General features: G+C 46.8%; 1 protein-coding gene across 2 annotated transcripts in view; it reads left to right on the top strand.

The window, feature by feature from the left end:
* Positions 1-16,066, top strand: part of ENGASE (endo-beta-N-acetylglucosaminidase) — a 324,534-nt gene that overhangs the window by 258,193 nt on the left and 50,275 nt on the right. For both annotated transcript variants that reach the window (XM_086931067.1, XM_086931068.1), the window contains one exon: positions 11,659-11,770. In XM_086931067.1, the coding sequence (XP_086787193.1) occupies positions 11,659-11,770 (112 nt within the window). The remainder of the gene's footprint in view (positions 1-11,658; positions 11,771-16,066) is intronic.

Below are 16,066 nucleotides of genomic sequence, written 5' to 3'. Positions count from 1 at the left end.
GGCGCTGTCTGCTGTCCGTCCTCGGGGTGTGATTCCTGGGAGGGTGGGTTGCTGAGCTGGGAGACTTTCCGCATAGCGTCGCGTTGTTCCTGGAGCATTAGATCCAACGGGGGAGAGTGTCGTGACCCTCCCTCTGTCCGTTGGGACTTTTGCGTTCCGTGCCTCCGGCGTTGTCGTGGGCCGCGTCGCCTGGGCCTTGTCTCGCCCCCCCGATGGGTCTTGGGTGCCGCGTCCGTGCCTCCGTCCAGCCACTCGCTGACCTCCCCGGAGGTCCCGAAAAAGTACGTGTTGTCCCCCGCTACCACTCTCAGCTTTGCGGGGAAGAGCAGTGAGTATTTGAGGCCTGCGGTGCGCAACCTCCTCTTAACTTCCAGGAAGTCATGTGTCTGGCGTTGCACCTGGATGGTGTAGTCGGGAAAAAACATGATCGCCGCATTGTCTATGCGGATTTCGCCCATTTTCCTCGTTTCCCGCAGCACTGCGTCCCGGTCCCTGTAGTTCAGTATCCTGAAGAGTAGTGGCCTTGGATTGGCGCCGGTCGTGTAGGGCCTGGTCGGCACTCGGTGCGCTCGTTCTACTACAAAGTGGGGCGAGAGCGCGCCTTCTGGCAACAGGGTCCGTAGCCAGTCTTCCACATGTTGTGCAGGGTGGATCCCTTCCCATTTTTCCGGGACACCCACGAGCCTGATGTTGTTGCGTCTCGCCCTCCCTTCCGCATCCTCGGCCCTGTCTTCCAGGAACTCTACCCTGTTCAGGAGATCCTGCACGTGCTTGTCCGTTTGGGTGAGTTTGGGCTCTATCTCTTTCACTGTGCCTTCCAGGGCTTTCGTTCGGTCGGACAGCTTCCTGTGATCGTCTCTCAGGAGGGTCAGGTCCACGGCCACGCCATCTATCTTGGACTCCAGGGAGGTCCTGGTCTGCTGGAGCGATTGTTCCATTCGCTCGACGGCCGCCAGCACGCTGTCTAGTCTCGTGGCCAGTTGCTCGGCAGCCATTTTGTCGAGCTGCTTGTTCGTCTTCCCCTTCTGCGAGGCCCCACCAGTCCCGGTGTGGGTCCGCACTCCTCCTTGGGCCCAGATCTTTGGACTGGGATGAATGTGTGACATTGATCCACATTAGGTCCATCACCTGTTTTGTTTGCAATTGCCGCCCTAAGTGCGCTGGGGATGCCCAGACGTGGGTCCCAGGCACTCCACACCACTGGAGTCAAGCTAGCCGGGCTGATGAGAGGTGTTACCTCGAAACCGGTCCGGTCCTCGGATGCTTGATTCCGTTCTGGGAAGGACATGGCTTTTGTAGTTCGGACTGGACTGTTCCCATGGGGCACAGGGTCAGAGCTGATTTGCATATCGCCATTGTCTAACCCAGGGTGGTGTGGAGTGCAAAAAAACAATGGATTTGGGCCCAGATCTTTGGACTGGGATGAATGTGTGACATTGATCCACATTAGGTCCATCACCTGTTTTGTTTGCAATTGCCGCCCTAAGTGCGCTGGGGATGCCCAGACGTGGGTCCCAGGCACTCCACACCACTGGAGTCAAGCTAGCCGGGCTGATGAGAGGTGTTACCTCGAAACCGGTCCGGTCCTCGGATGCTTGATTCCGTTCTGGGAAGGACATGGCTTTTGTAGTTCGGACTGGACTGTTCCCATGGGGCACAGGGTCAGAGCTGATTTGCATATCGCCATTGTCTAACCCAGGGTGGTGTGGAGTGCAAAAAAACGATGGATTTGGGCCCAGATCTTTGGACTGGGATGAATGTGTGACATTGATCCACATTAGGTCCATCACCTGTTTTGTTTGCAATTGCCGCACTCCTCCTGACATGTGCGGTGGTGACCGGCCAGCAGATTGATCGTCTCCGCCGTTCTGGTGGCTCCCCTGGGACCACCCCTGGCCTGGGTTGGGGGCTCGCTAGTCCTAATTCCTCCCCGGCCGTGGCCGTCGCGGGGGGGGGGGGGGGGGGTGGGTGGGGGGTCCGTCGGGTCTTCGCCCTTCCGTGGCCCCTGCGGTAGCGGGCGCTCCTGTGGTCCGGGTGTCTCGCGTGAGGCCGGTCGTTCCCTCCTGGCTCCCCTTCCTCCCTGCACGTGTGCCTGTGCGTGCGTCTTCACTGCGAGGGGGGGGGATGCCTGCTGTGCCTCCACCTACCGATTGCGGGCCTGACCGGTGACAGTGGCGGCGAGTTGTGTGTGGCTTCCCTGCCCCAGTCTCTCCGTGCCTGCACTTTTGCCTGCGGCTCCCGGTTGGCGTCGGTCGCGAGGAGCCGTGGGGGGAGGGCACCCTCAGTGCGCTGAACGCCACGCCAGATCCCTCAGCAGGGCCCGTCCCCGCTCGGGCGTGGGGCGCCGTCCGGGTCTCAGCGCCGCTGATGCGTGTGCTATGGCGTGTAGCTCAGGCCCCCGCCTGTGTCCGTCTCCCCCGTGTGTCGCCGCCTCTGCGTGGGGGCGAGGGGGGCCACTTCAGGCAATGTACAGGGTGCGGGGGCCCTCTCACCTGGTCTCCCGGGTCCGCCGGTGTGATGGGAGCTGTGCCGTCAGGGTCGCGCCGCTCTCAGGCGTGTGTGCAGCAAAATCCGGGCAGTCGCACTGGTGTCACTCGCCGCCTCCGGCGTCACAGCTGTGCTCCGCCGGCCGATTTTTTGCGCCACTCCAGCGCTGGCCCCTCGCGTCTCTCCAGGAGCAGGGGGGGAGGCGGGGGTCAGAGTGTCCAGACGGTCGATTCCCGGTGTGGCAGGGGGTCGCGGCGACCCGGCTCCGTGTTGCGCAGCAGGGCCCTGTCGTCAGGCCCAAGCCGCGGCCTCCCGTACTCCCCCACGCCTTCCGGCCGGCAACATGTCCCGCCAGCGGCCTTCAGGAAAGGTCGGTGCCGTTGTTTCGGGTCTCCAATTTCGGAACTCGGCCAGACTGCCCGGGGTACTGCCGCCGTGGTCCGCCTGCTAATTCAGCCTGTTTCGAGGATTATTAGTCGGAGAATCGGCCCGGGGAAGGGGAGCTCAGCTCGGAGCTCTACCCTTTTGCGTCCTCCACCATTGCGTGCTTAGCCACGCCCCGTGCGATCCTCAATAATCCCTGTTTCATGTGCTTTCACCACGATGTTGGATAGGATAGTTTGGAAGTCCCTGGTGGGGTTGTTGTCAAGTTGCATGTACGTGGTTATGTCATGAATATGCTCAGATAGTCGTTGATTGTACATGTTGGTATTAAGGATCACACGCCCCCCCTTGTCTGCTTTGGCACATTTGATGTGTGGGTTGTTTGCCAAGTTTTTAAGGGTGTCACGATCCTTTTGAGTAATAATATTGTGTTTGGAAGTTTTTTTGAAATTGATTTTGGATAAGTCGTTACGTACCAATTTTTCAAACAGATCAATAGTTTTATGGCTACTAGGAGCCTGATAGGTGCTAGATGGTCGTAGTCCCTTGAGTTGATCGGTGTTATCTGTAGTCTTAGGTGGTAGAGTATTGTCAAAGAAGTGACGTAGCTTGAGTTTTCGAATGAATTTAAATGTGCTGACTTCAAGTTCAAGTAAGTTGGTATGTGCTACTGGGATAAAAGACGTGCCTTTTTCAAGAAGTTTCATTTGGTGGTTAGACAGAATGGTATCAGATATGTTAATGACTAAGTGGTCTTCTTGGGTTTGGGGTCTTTTTTGGTGACCGTACTCCGAGTGTTCGGAGGGCTTTTCTCCTTTTCTTTTCTTCTTGCTCCTCCTCCTGGGTCTTCGATTGTTTCTTGGCCTGATCCCAAAAAATGAACTGAGGATGTTGTTCATTTGTGGATGTTGTTGCTTGATTGTCAGTGGTGGTTTCGCTCATGGATGTAGGCGTTGTGGTCCTTCGTGGTGGACGATACGTGTTGTCGCTTCCAGATGATGATGTGTCCGTTTGGGTGTTAAACGGCTTGTTGCGGCATCGTTGGGCGTAGACATCAGCCCACATATATACTTCGTCTAGCCACATTTTCCTTTTCAACACACATCTCACACAATTCAAACACTGCACAACTTGGGGTTTACAATAAACCACATCAATTCACATCTACAGCCCTCTCATGTACATCAATTCCTAGGGGCTACCATAAACACCAATACAGCTCTACCTTATCCCAGTCCAGCCAGGATGCAGAGCATTGAAGCCTTAGTCACAAGGTTTTAAAACCAACACTCTCTCCCGGCCAGAGTGTTCATGCAATTAATAGGCATGATGGCATCTTGCATTTTTATTGTACCATATGCAAGACTGCAATTGTGGCCATTACAGGAATGTCTAGCACATCAGTGGAATCAGGCACAAGGACAACTAACAGACCTGGTCTTGGTGGACAGCCACACACATCGCTCTCAGCAGTGGTGGAACACCAAAAACTTGTCCAGAGGGCGGCCGTTTCTCAAGCCTGTTCCACAGATAGTACTGACAACAGATGCATCCCTCACAGGATGGGGAGCACATCTGCTCCACCACACAACTCGGGGAAGATGGACCACTCAACAAAAGGTGCTTCACATCAATCACCTAGAGTTGCTGGCCATTTTCCTGGCACCGAAGTGCTTTCAAGTGCACATACAGAGCAAAGCGGTCTTAATCCGGACGGACAACATGACAGCCATGTATTACATACAAAAACAAGGAGGCACACCTTCCCTACAACTGTCCCAGCTCGCACAAAACATTTGGAGATGGGCCATTCCACAAAAGATATATCTGCTTGCAGAACACCTTCCAGGAGTTCACAAACACATAGCCTATCTGTTAAGTCGACAGACACAACAGATTCACGAATGGGAACTACAATTGCAAGTTCTTCAACCGTTCTTTCACAAGTGTGGTTATCCAGACATAGACCTGTTTGCCACACACAAAATCGCAAAATGCCAAACCTTCGCTGCCAGGTTTCCACACCCGTTGTCCAAGGGCAATGCGATATGGATGAACTGGTCAGGGAGATTTGCGTACGCTTTTCCGCCAACCCCACTAATACCACTAGTGGTTTGCAAGCTTAGACATCAGTCTCTCAAACTGATCCTGGTAGCTCCCACATGGGCACGCCAACTGTGGTTCACCACACTGCTAGAACTCTCTCTCTAGTGCCACACCAAAAATTGTCTGACACCATCCATGTTAACGCAGAAGCATGGAGACATCTGGCATCCAGATCCAGGTCAACTGAATCTGGCGATCTGGTGACTGAAGTCTTAGAGTTTGGTTACCTTAACCTGCCACCAGACTCTATGAATATCATTAAAGAATCCAGAAGGCCTACTACTAGAGCTTGCTATGCTGCAAAATGGATAAAGATTTGCTATTTACTGCAATAATAATCAAATTGATCCTTTAGATGCTTCCATCCAAAATATTATCTGTTACCTTCTCCATTTACAAAGATGTAATCTGGCATATTCATCTATACGTTTACAATTTGCAGCCATTGCCGCATATCTACAAAACAGACAACATATGTCGTTGTTTAAAGTACCAGCAATAAAAGCTTATATGGAAGTATTAAAAAGAATTATTCCTCCTAGGTTACCACCCTCTCCAGCGTGGAACCTTAACATTGTTCTTACCAGGCTCTTGGGACCCCATTTTGAACCTTTACACAAATGTGAACTACAATTTCTCACATGGAAAACACCTTTCCTCGTTGCTATTACCTCTCTTAGAAGAGTTAGTGAGATTCAAGCTTTCACTATACAAGAACCATTCTTTCAATTACACTGTAACAAGGTGGTTCTAAAAACTCCTAAATTCCTTCCTAAAGTAATTACTCCTTTTCATCTAAACCAATCTGTTGAGATACCAGTGTTTTTCAAAATCCAGACTCTGTAGCAGAAAGAGCTCTAGACACACTAGATGTCAAAAGAGCTCTTCTCTATTACATCGATAGGACTAAGTCCTTTCTCAAAAAAGCAACTATTTGTAGCTTTCTCTCCACCACATAAAGGCAACCCTATTTCTAAATCAGGGATTGCAAGGTGGATTGTTAAATGTATATAAATATGCTATCACAAAGCAAAACGCACATTAACAGTTCCTCTTAGAGCGCACTCCACACGCAAACTAGGAGCCCCATGGCTTTCTTAGGGAACATTCCCCTAGAAGACCTCTGCAAGGCAGCAAAATAGTCTATAACTCACACCTTCACTAAACACTATTGTGTTGATGTGGAAGCCAAGCAGCAAGCTGCCGTAGGCCAAGCTGTCCTTAAAACGGTCTTTCAAACTACTGCAACAGACACAGGTGACCACTGCTAGGGGAGACACTGCTGCACAATCGATGCAAAGTGTGGAATCTGCAGCTCATATGCCTAGAACGAAAAATGCTACTTACCAGTATGCATCTGTTCTTGGCAGGTAGAACTGCAGATTTCTACACGCCCTCCCCCCTCCCCGGGACCTGTATCTGTTCCAGTTTTATCTTAATTAGATATACACGCATGGGCATCCTTTCTTTCTTTCTACTGACTCCATCATTTCCCATCATGGCGAAAAACAATCTAAGGATGGAGCCGATGCCCATGCGCACTATCGTCCAAGGGAGGAGTCAGCTATTTTGTGACTACAAAGACTTCTTCCAAGACGACAACAACATGCAATCATCCGAGCCCAACACCAGGTGGTGATCTAATACAAAGTGCAGAAATCTGCATCTCTACATTCCAAGAACAGATGCATACTGGTAAGTAGCATTTTCCTTTTTTTACAAGTAGCCTCCACTGTTATTCATCAATTATATTGATTTTGGCCAATTCTGGACATGCTTTGTCTCTGATGTATCGATATAGGCCTGCTTGGTTCTGTTTGCTCAGTAGGGAATATATGTATAGCCACTCTTTGTCCACTTGCTCATGTTTTGCAGCCCAAACTAAACATTTGTGTTTGTTTAAAGCCCGTAGCTTTATCTTTGTTTCTTCTTTGCTTGATTTTTTTTATATGATTTTTTCAAGTTTTCTTAAATTCTGTCTGCTTTTTGTGATTTCAGGGTGTAAAATTGTTTGACCATTTTTGGTGGCGTCTTTATAGACTGCTGATGTAACCATGGAGCGTTAGCGAGTGCCTGCCGATTTTCGCCATTAAATTTGTACCGCTTGTCCAATAAATATTTGCCAGTTTGCTTCTTGAGGTGTAAAACACTTGCTAGTTTCCAATAAGACAGTTTCTTTCTTTAGGCAAACTAGACCCCATTTCACGCTCTTGAACAACTGCCAATGTTTGTCTCCAAGTGAGAAACCCACTGACATCTTTGCTTTTCGCCTACTAGTGCTGGCTTTTAAAGAGTGCAAAGAGGAAATTAATCACTCTTGGTGCGATCAGGGATTAAAAAAAATTCTAGGGCATTCAGGATATTGTTAGTGACAAACACATAATCGAGGGTGCTTATTCCCTTCAAATTGTCTCGAACTTTTGAAACCAAAGGCTTATCTTCTAGTGCATGATGGCGAGATGTAAGACTATAATTTGTGAAGATGGAGCATAGTGGGTTTCTACCCTGACATGCCAGAGTGCAGTCCATTGATGCCACCCCTAAGTCCCCAGTATAGTTTGGAGTGTAATTATGTGTAGTGGAATTATCTGGAGTTGAATTGTGCTTTATGGAGTGTAATTCTATTGTTTGGAGTGGAGTGCAATTATGAAGCATATTGGTAATAGGTGAAGTGGAATTTAATGCCATGGATCGGAGTTGAATTATGTAAAGTTTATTTTATTGGTTTGTGATTATGTGGCATGATGTGGAGCGGAAGTGTGTGTAGTTGAATTGTTTTGCATGTTATTATGAGATATATGTTGTGTGTAGTGGATTTGTGTGTTGTGGCATTTTTGTGACACCTTCAGCCAGTTCTGATGCTTTGCCCAACTGCGCTTTGCATTTTGGACCTTGCAGGTCTATACTTATAATAGGGAAAGTGGTGCACTGATGATGAGGAGGTGGTGCTGTGCTGATGCTAAGATGATGCTGTGCAGATGCTGAGGTGGGTCTGCGCTGATGCCGAGGTGATGCCTGTAGGAAACAAATTGCACACCACGGGGAATTGATTAATGCAACACACTCCCTAAATCAATCAAACACACACATAGGAAAACCTTCAGCCACACAACTAGCAAACCAACCAATCACACACCAAATAAAACTAGTTGCCAGAAATAAGGGGTATCGGAGGACTTCATTTCACAATGACACCCCTTTCCAGTCCTGGACTTTTCCTTTTACAGATACATTTTTCAGGCATGCTGGTCCAAGTAATTGAATTCAGCTAAATGAATACCCCATCTCCCAGAATTCGCTGATTTGTTACCTGAAGGTATAGATGATACCAGTAGAGAACACAGTGACCTATGGTCTTATGATAAACCTACTCTTGGGAGAATAAACGATGTAACGCTGAGATAAACTACATCTATGAACAGGTGATAAAAAAGATAATTAATTTGCCTTGATGCACATGATGCGAACAGAGCATCCTGATATTTCTCTAGATGCTAGATAACTGGAATTATTTCACATTCAAGGGTTCATCTTCCTGAAAACTGAATACCAACGTTATACACACAAGTCTTTGCAGTATGTGGATTGACCTACTAAGCAGCGTTACCAGCTGCGAGTTTTCAAGTCCGATCTTTTAGGAAAAGGGTAAAATTAGGTTTCTGTGATCTAAGCAAAGCGCTTCAGTAAGAATCGTCAGAGGCTTGTTTACTTTTGCTCTTGCTCCATTGAGGAGAGAGGGCCATCTGAGACACAAACCCGGTAACGCCATGCTGCCCCTCACCCCACCCCCCCCAATCCCGATTGTCTGAAGTAACGCTGCATGGGTCAGTGGTCTCACGGGACCAGCGGTCTCATGGGACCATCTGACATCTCAAGGCAGTCAACTCACCTCTAGGTATGTCTGGCTGTTTATAACTACCAGCTTGTTCCTCGGAGACTTTGCCAATTCCAATTTGTACGTAAAGTATTGCAGAGACCAGGATATGGCGTGGCGTGGGTAGGGAACCGCAGTAGACACAGTATTGGTATGTTTTAGATCACATAAGTTTACGATTCGTAACACAGACAGAATTACACAATTTATGGTCAATTGCTGACACCGGGATTAAAACATAAACCCTTGCCGCACAAATTAAATCCCGAGGCCACCCCATCTCTGTTCCTGGGAGGGAATGTGGCGCTACTTGTGGAGCTGCCGACTTTCTAACTAGGGAGCTTGTGATTTTGGGCTAATCAGTTAATCTTTCTATGCCAAAAAATGTGACCTGACCTTGTGTTATGGAGCTGGTGCTTATGTAAGGCACTCCAAATTCTGCAAGTAGAGTTCGGCTATAAATAACTGAGGAAAAAAAAACTAGAATGGTTTTCTGAGCTGAACTCGTTTGTTTGTAAAGCCCAATGAGATCATAATTAACCATCAACCATCTGACTGCACAATATCCCTAGATTTCTTGTACCCATGCACAACTTAAAACCGAGGGTGTGCAGCATAAAGAAACCCTCACAAATAAATACGTATATCTTGCATTTTTACCATAAGCAGCTAACAAAAGGCATCCTGGTGCTTAAGTCTTATGTTCACCATCCTAAAAATGACATCACCTAATGTTTATAAAGCTTTTGGAAGACCTTCAAGACAGTGTTCGAAATTGGACATTTTAAGCTGGCAAGCAGCGTAGAGTAGGTCCACTCCTAGGCTTGATGGAGAAGTTGGTGCATCCTATCTTATCTTAAAGGATAAGATCGACTTTACAGTGGACACCCTGGTTCTGGTAAGTGCCATTAGATCTTCCTGCACCAAAACAAGGGACAGTTTTTTTTTTTTTGCCCGAATTTAGGGATCTAAAGAAGGAATGTAAAAACAAGAAAGGAAATGGAGGTGCCATTATGATGATGAAAATGAAAAATTGTATAAGATATCAGTAAAAAAAAAGTATTGTTACGCAATTCAAAGGGCAAAATTGAGCGACTTCACTGACCAGATTAGCCAGGCAAAATACCCTGCCAAAGAGATATATATATATAATTGTCAACACATTTTTTAACCCAGATGTTGCAACAATAGGTGCCCCTTCTTCCAAGGAGTGCTGCAAACAGCTTGCGATTTATTTTCTGGGTAAAGTCAGACAGATCTATGATACAGGGACACAGGGAGGGAAACAAAGACAAATCCCCCCCCGAAAATGGCGATTGTTTCGGGGAGAAGATGTGGTATAACATTCAGAGCTGCCGACTGAAACCTGTGGAATAGAGTTCGAGTCTCGGTGTCATGTCACCCCGTACTTTCCCTCAAAAACTGTTGAGACATGCCAATCTGAAACATTTAAGTAAAACGATGGCAAAATCAACAATATGCTGCCAGTTATCCGTGCCTTTGTGCAATTTCAAAGGAATCTTGATGGGAAAAAAAACAGCGCGTTTGTCACTACTCCTTGAGGCACATCATTTAGCCGAGTCGGTGGAGCGCTTTTCACTGCTTGTGTCCTGTAAGTAATGGAGAGGAGAGCGAGCACCTGTAAAAGATAAAGCCCAGCGTCCATGAAGTGGGTGCCACACAGAACCAGGTAAACCCATGCACTTTGCAACAAAACAGTCCGCGAACACAAAAGGAACAAGCTGGCACACGATGTAAGCAAAACACAAACGACCGAGGCAGGCCAACAAAAAAAAGTGCTCTCATAGTATCCTCAATACCCTGAAGAGTAAGCGCACATGTAAAAGGGGCTGTCCTCATTGGAGGGTACAAAGACCAAAATGAGGGACTACTATGCATATTTACCAAACACAAGCCGGCATTTACACAGGACAGTAAAAGGAACCAATGAAAAAGATGGGCGGTGCTTGAAACCCATATTGTAGATACAGCTGCCTTGGCGAGACCTAAAAATGGAGGAAAGAAACAAATAGAAGCAAGGCAACTGAGATTGAATTGAAAGCCATCCAACCGTGCTCCAGGATTAGCTGTGTGGTGTATGGTATATAATGATGTCTTCTGACACCGCTGGATCCATTGGTCAGTTGGAGCAGTCTATAGTGGGCCTGCAAAAACAGAGTAAAGAGAACTTTTACCAAAATCATGTTCAAGTACCAGCTGTTAATCATTGTGGGATCTCAGAAGATGAACAAATAAACTTTATTTTTCTCTGAGAAATGCAGAAACACTCCTGTTACTAGAACCTTTTAGTTCCTGCATTTTTTTATGGACCAAGCAGCAGCAGCTGGGCTAAATGCGGGACTGTAGTCGTACAAAGTGTTATGTGCTAATGTATATTTGTTGCAGTATTTTTAAACGTTGAAAGCGAGAGTGTGTTTTAATCATTTATGGCATCCAACTGAAACATCTCAAATGAAAGACTGGCTGGCATAGCTTGGAGTTGAAATTGAGTTTTAGAGCCATGTAATTCGTAATTCTTAATAAATGCAACGTCCTTGTCTTTCTATGTCTGGAGCACATGCTAGCTATCTTTAGGCATTTCAGGAGATGTGCTCATTTCAAGCACAGGTGCAGAAACATTGTTTGGTCTGCATATGTTAGTCCTCGTCCCCACCAAACAAAAATTGTTTTATGAAAGGTTGGAGCATGCACGCATTTTTTATACCACTTAAAGCACTGTCTGCTCCTCTTATGCACGCTTTCTTTGAGTCATTGCCCCACTAATTCCTAGTTTATCTTCTCTCTAGGGCCACCAGCAATACACACTCGGCACCCTACCATACTAGAACAAACCCATCCCACCTATGAACGGTTAAGTGGTCCCTGCTGGAAGCAGGGTGGTAACGGTTGGACACAGAGGTGAGTGTTGAGTGACCAGCTCGGCAGGTTGTAAATATGCTACCACTGTAGTTTTCCTTTGAAATGGTGTAGAATTACTTTTGGAAACGTACAAACTTTCCCGGTACTACACACGGAAAATGGAAATCTGCCCATGCACACGTTCCCAGGTGTACCACTGTAAATATCATGTGACCTGTTCCAAAGAGCCTCATTTCCCAAGTGTGGAATTGTACGCATTGTTCAAATTGAGCCCTCTATAAATGCAACGCACTATGCAATGTACATTCTTTCTCTTTTTGTTTCAAAGGGTGGCATTTGTCTTGGGAAAAATCCCCTTCACCTACACCCCATCTGAGTTTTGCAATGATTTGCACCCCTTCACATACTAAAAGAGAAATTACTCTAGTCCTTTGTTGGAATAAAACTCTGATCATCAATTCCAAGGTGGCAAATGGTCAGAATTGTGGAGTGATTGTTTCCCAACTCAGACCTTTGTGGGCAGTTAGAAACTTTCAAGACAATTTCTCTGCAGAGGAATTCACATGAGTAAAACCGTTCGCACCTGTCAGGAGTCCTGTGAATTTCTTACAGATGTAAAGGAAGCAATGTTTACGGCCGAATTTGACATTGTGAGTCACACTCTCAATATGTCCCCCTCACAAAAGTGGTCACTGTTTACACGAGTCCCATCCAGCATTGTTTAATCCGAATATGCAAAAACCCTTTCTGCAGTCAGACAGCAGTCTATAGCTCCCTCTGGAAATTAGAAGTGCAAAAGTATGCAAATGATGGACTGTTGGTAAAATGAGGCTTCATTAGATTTGAAATCTGCCATTCTTTGACTCCCGCTCTGAAGTCTCCCGCTGCCCCTCATCACTGAATATGTAATGGCACTGCAGCTGTATTTTTTTTTTTTTTTTGCGAATCTGTTTTATTGAATTTTGACATTAGTATAACTTAGGTCATATGAAATAGTGAGCGGTGTTGGGCGCCACGGTCAACATACAAGGTACAGTACTATCCTATTGCATTGTTACAGCTCCCATTTGGAGTTATGCACAAAGCGGTCAGGCATTTGATCGACTGATATATTTGCGTGCCGTATCCGAGGGCAGGTGAGTAGTGAGAGACAGGAAAAGGAGAATAGGTGCTATATATAAAACTTTATAAATAAATAAAATAAGGGAGAATGATCACATCATTGTCCACATATTGGGTGCCTTCCAGGTCACAAATGCTGGCGAATGTCTGTTGCCCCACATACGTGCAGGTACTGTCCCATGAAACCAGTAGGAGCACTAATGCTCAGCTGCGAATGAGTACCAAAAATGGTTGAAACTAGGAACTGTGCATGCGAAAAATAAAAGGGGTAAAAGAAACGAGAATTGGCATAGCCAATAGGTCTCGCATTTGGGACCTTATAAGTGTTTAGCCATGCAACAGTTGGTGTTGTTGCACCAAGGATATTCTGCTGCATAACTAAATACTTATAGGCTCCAAAAAGCGAGACCTATTGACTATGCCAATGTTTGTTTGTTTTTTGTTGCTGTTTTGTTAAAGTTTCCAGATCCACAATAGCTGGACATGGTTTTTGTTACCAGTTCTTTGCATAAAATGAACTTGTTTTCATTACTCTGAATGTTGTTTCTATTCTGGTTGTAGGAAGCAGTCATTCCCGGGGGTGTGGGGGATGCCTAGCTGTGCGCATGCGCCGAACTTTGCAAATTAGAAAAAAGCCTGGAACAGGCGCAATTTACAAGTGTGGAGTGAGTGAGCCCCAGGCAGCATGACTCACTCACACAGGAGTTCATGCACTGCACCTGCATACTCAGCATGGTTTTAGGAAACTCGACCCTCTAACAGCTGGTGGTGTGTGTGCCTGGTGAAAGCGTGCACTTAAGGCTGGTGGTGTGTGTGCCTGGTGAAAGCGTGCACTGATGGCTGGTGGTGTGTGTGCCTGGTGGAAGCGTGCACTGACGGCTAGTGGTGTGTGTGCCTGGTGAAAGCGTGCACTGATGGCTGGTGGTGTGTGTGCCTGGTGAAAGCGTGCACTGATGGCTGGTGGTGTGTGTGCCTGGTGGAAGCGTGCACCAATGGCTGATGGTGTGTGCCTGGTGGAAGCGTGCACCGATGGCTGGTAGTGTGTGTGCCTGGTGGAAGCGTGCACTGACGGCTGGTAGTGTGTGTGCCTGGTGAAAGCGTGCACTGACGGCTGGTAGTGTGTGCCTGGTGGAAGCGTGCACTGACGGCTGGTGGTGTGTGTGCCTGGTGAAAGCATGCACTGATGGCTGGTGGTGTGTGCGTCTGGTGGAAGCGTGCACTGACAGCTGGTGGTGTGTGCGCCAGGTGGAAGCGTGCACTGGCAGCTGGTGGCGTGTGCGCCTGGTGGAAACGTGCACTGACGGCTGGTGGTGTGTGTGCCTGGAGGAAGCGGGCACTGACGGCTAGTGGTAGTGTGTGCCCACCGGGGCTAAGCACTGCCAGAGGCTGGTGTGTCAGAGAGGTCCACAGTCAGTGGCCCAAGCTGAGTTGTAGTGCAAGGTAGATTGTATCCTAGTACATGGCAATAGGGACCTTATGCAGGCCCAGCGTCTCCTCACGCTTAGCTCTGGGCTTTGGCCCACGCAAGCATAGAATAGCACCAAGCTTGTATGTGTGGGGGGTGTGGCACTTTCCATCTTTTACTAATCATTCGCTTGGCCACTATCCGCCCCACATCTATAAATCTAGACGTGACCTTCGTACGAGGGGTTCTGCGGAATTTGTGTAGTAAATCTGTGGGCCAAGTGAAGGGCAGCTCCCCTGCAGTGCTCTTTTTGCTGCTTTACATCAGTTATGCTCTGCTATCTAGTGGTTCCATAAAGGATGCTTTAACATTTAAGACACAACCAGTAGGTGTCCACTGTCCTACTGTCATAATGATGTTGTGAATCTTCCTAGACCTATCACAATTTCCTGATTACTTTTTTCCTATTATCAGATTTAGTTAGGAAATCAGCTCAGCATCATGTGTTAGAAATCAAGAATTTGAACATCACTATTGACAATGATTTTGTGTTCAACAGCAACGCAGCGTACATTTCTGTGTGATTTGCCACCTTTCAAGCTTTGGTGTGGGTTCTCCTGTAAAAAAACAATTTCAGTTCACTTATATGGATTGTGTTCGCTGTTTGGTCGAGAAACTGACAATTTTGAGGTTTATAGAAAAGCAACCAGGTCTGGGGTGTTAGAAAGTCAAAACTGACTATCAATATGCATTTACAGCACAATTAGATGTACTATAGCAGTTATCCCATGGGAGGACGCCAATGCCAAAGAGTTTCTCTTGATATCAGAATCCTGGTCCCTAAAAGAAAGATGGCCTTAATGTTTTACTGATTTAGGAAGTCGATGTAGTTACCACCTCTGAACACCATTCTCACGATGCAGTATCTGTGGCATCACAGAGACGTTGTAACACATAAGCTAAATCATCAGTGTTAGTTTGGGGACTAGCTTGTGGGTGAGAGATTTTAATTTCACAGTTGAAGGACAAAGTTCAACATCGTTAAAGGCATTTTGGACACGAAGGTTCTATTTCAGAACACTAAAGTCTAAGTCGATATTGATGTGGGGCACAGAACTAGCAGTGGTGTTGACATCTACCCAGTCCTCTACACTCATGGACCGGAGGGGGGTTATAGCTTCCTTTGCCTATTTTTCACACAAAAGAAATGTATGACAGAAGTGTGAACTGTAAATACTGTTCTGTTCAGAGATATGATAATGGTACCAGATAAGTATGGTAGCCTAATATCAGCATCTGGAGGAGCATTACCGTCAACATCGAGAACAAAGTGCAGGCCTATATGCAGATGAGCGGTTATATTAGTGGGAATCTCTTTGTTTAGACAGTAGTCTGAATAAAGTCTCAATTGCATCTTCTCAATAGCACCAAAGGAGGTGGATGGGAAAGGGATATATGAGCACATCTGTCTCTCTTGCATATCAGCTCACACAGCAAAAGACAGCAGTCCAACAATTAATCAGACATTTATAGAGCGCTGCAAATCACCCGTGAGGTTATCTAGGTACAGGATCTGAATAATTATGAATTAGTGGCTGTGTTAATTTTGCGCATCACCACTTACTTCTATCTTTCCTCAAATCAGTGGCTCAAGGGAACAGGGGAAAAACGGCCACTAGCGTCGCCAAGATATCTCTGTAAAACCAGAGAATACAAGGAAATGGATATTGTCCCCGAGCACAATTTCACAGATAACAATATTTTATAAAGAAAAAAGAAGAAAAACCAAATCGAAATCTTTGCTTTCT

This window comes from Lissotriton vulgaris, chromosome 7 (genome assembly GCF_964263255.1).
Source record: "Lissotriton vulgaris chromosome 7, aLisVul1.2, whole genome shotgun sequence".
NCBI lineage: Eukaryota > Metazoa > Chordata > Amphibia > Caudata > Salamandridae > Lissotriton > Lissotriton vulgaris.
The sequence above is the reverse complement of the archived record's forward strand: the minus strand, read 5'-3'. Positions and strand labels throughout refer to the sequence as shown.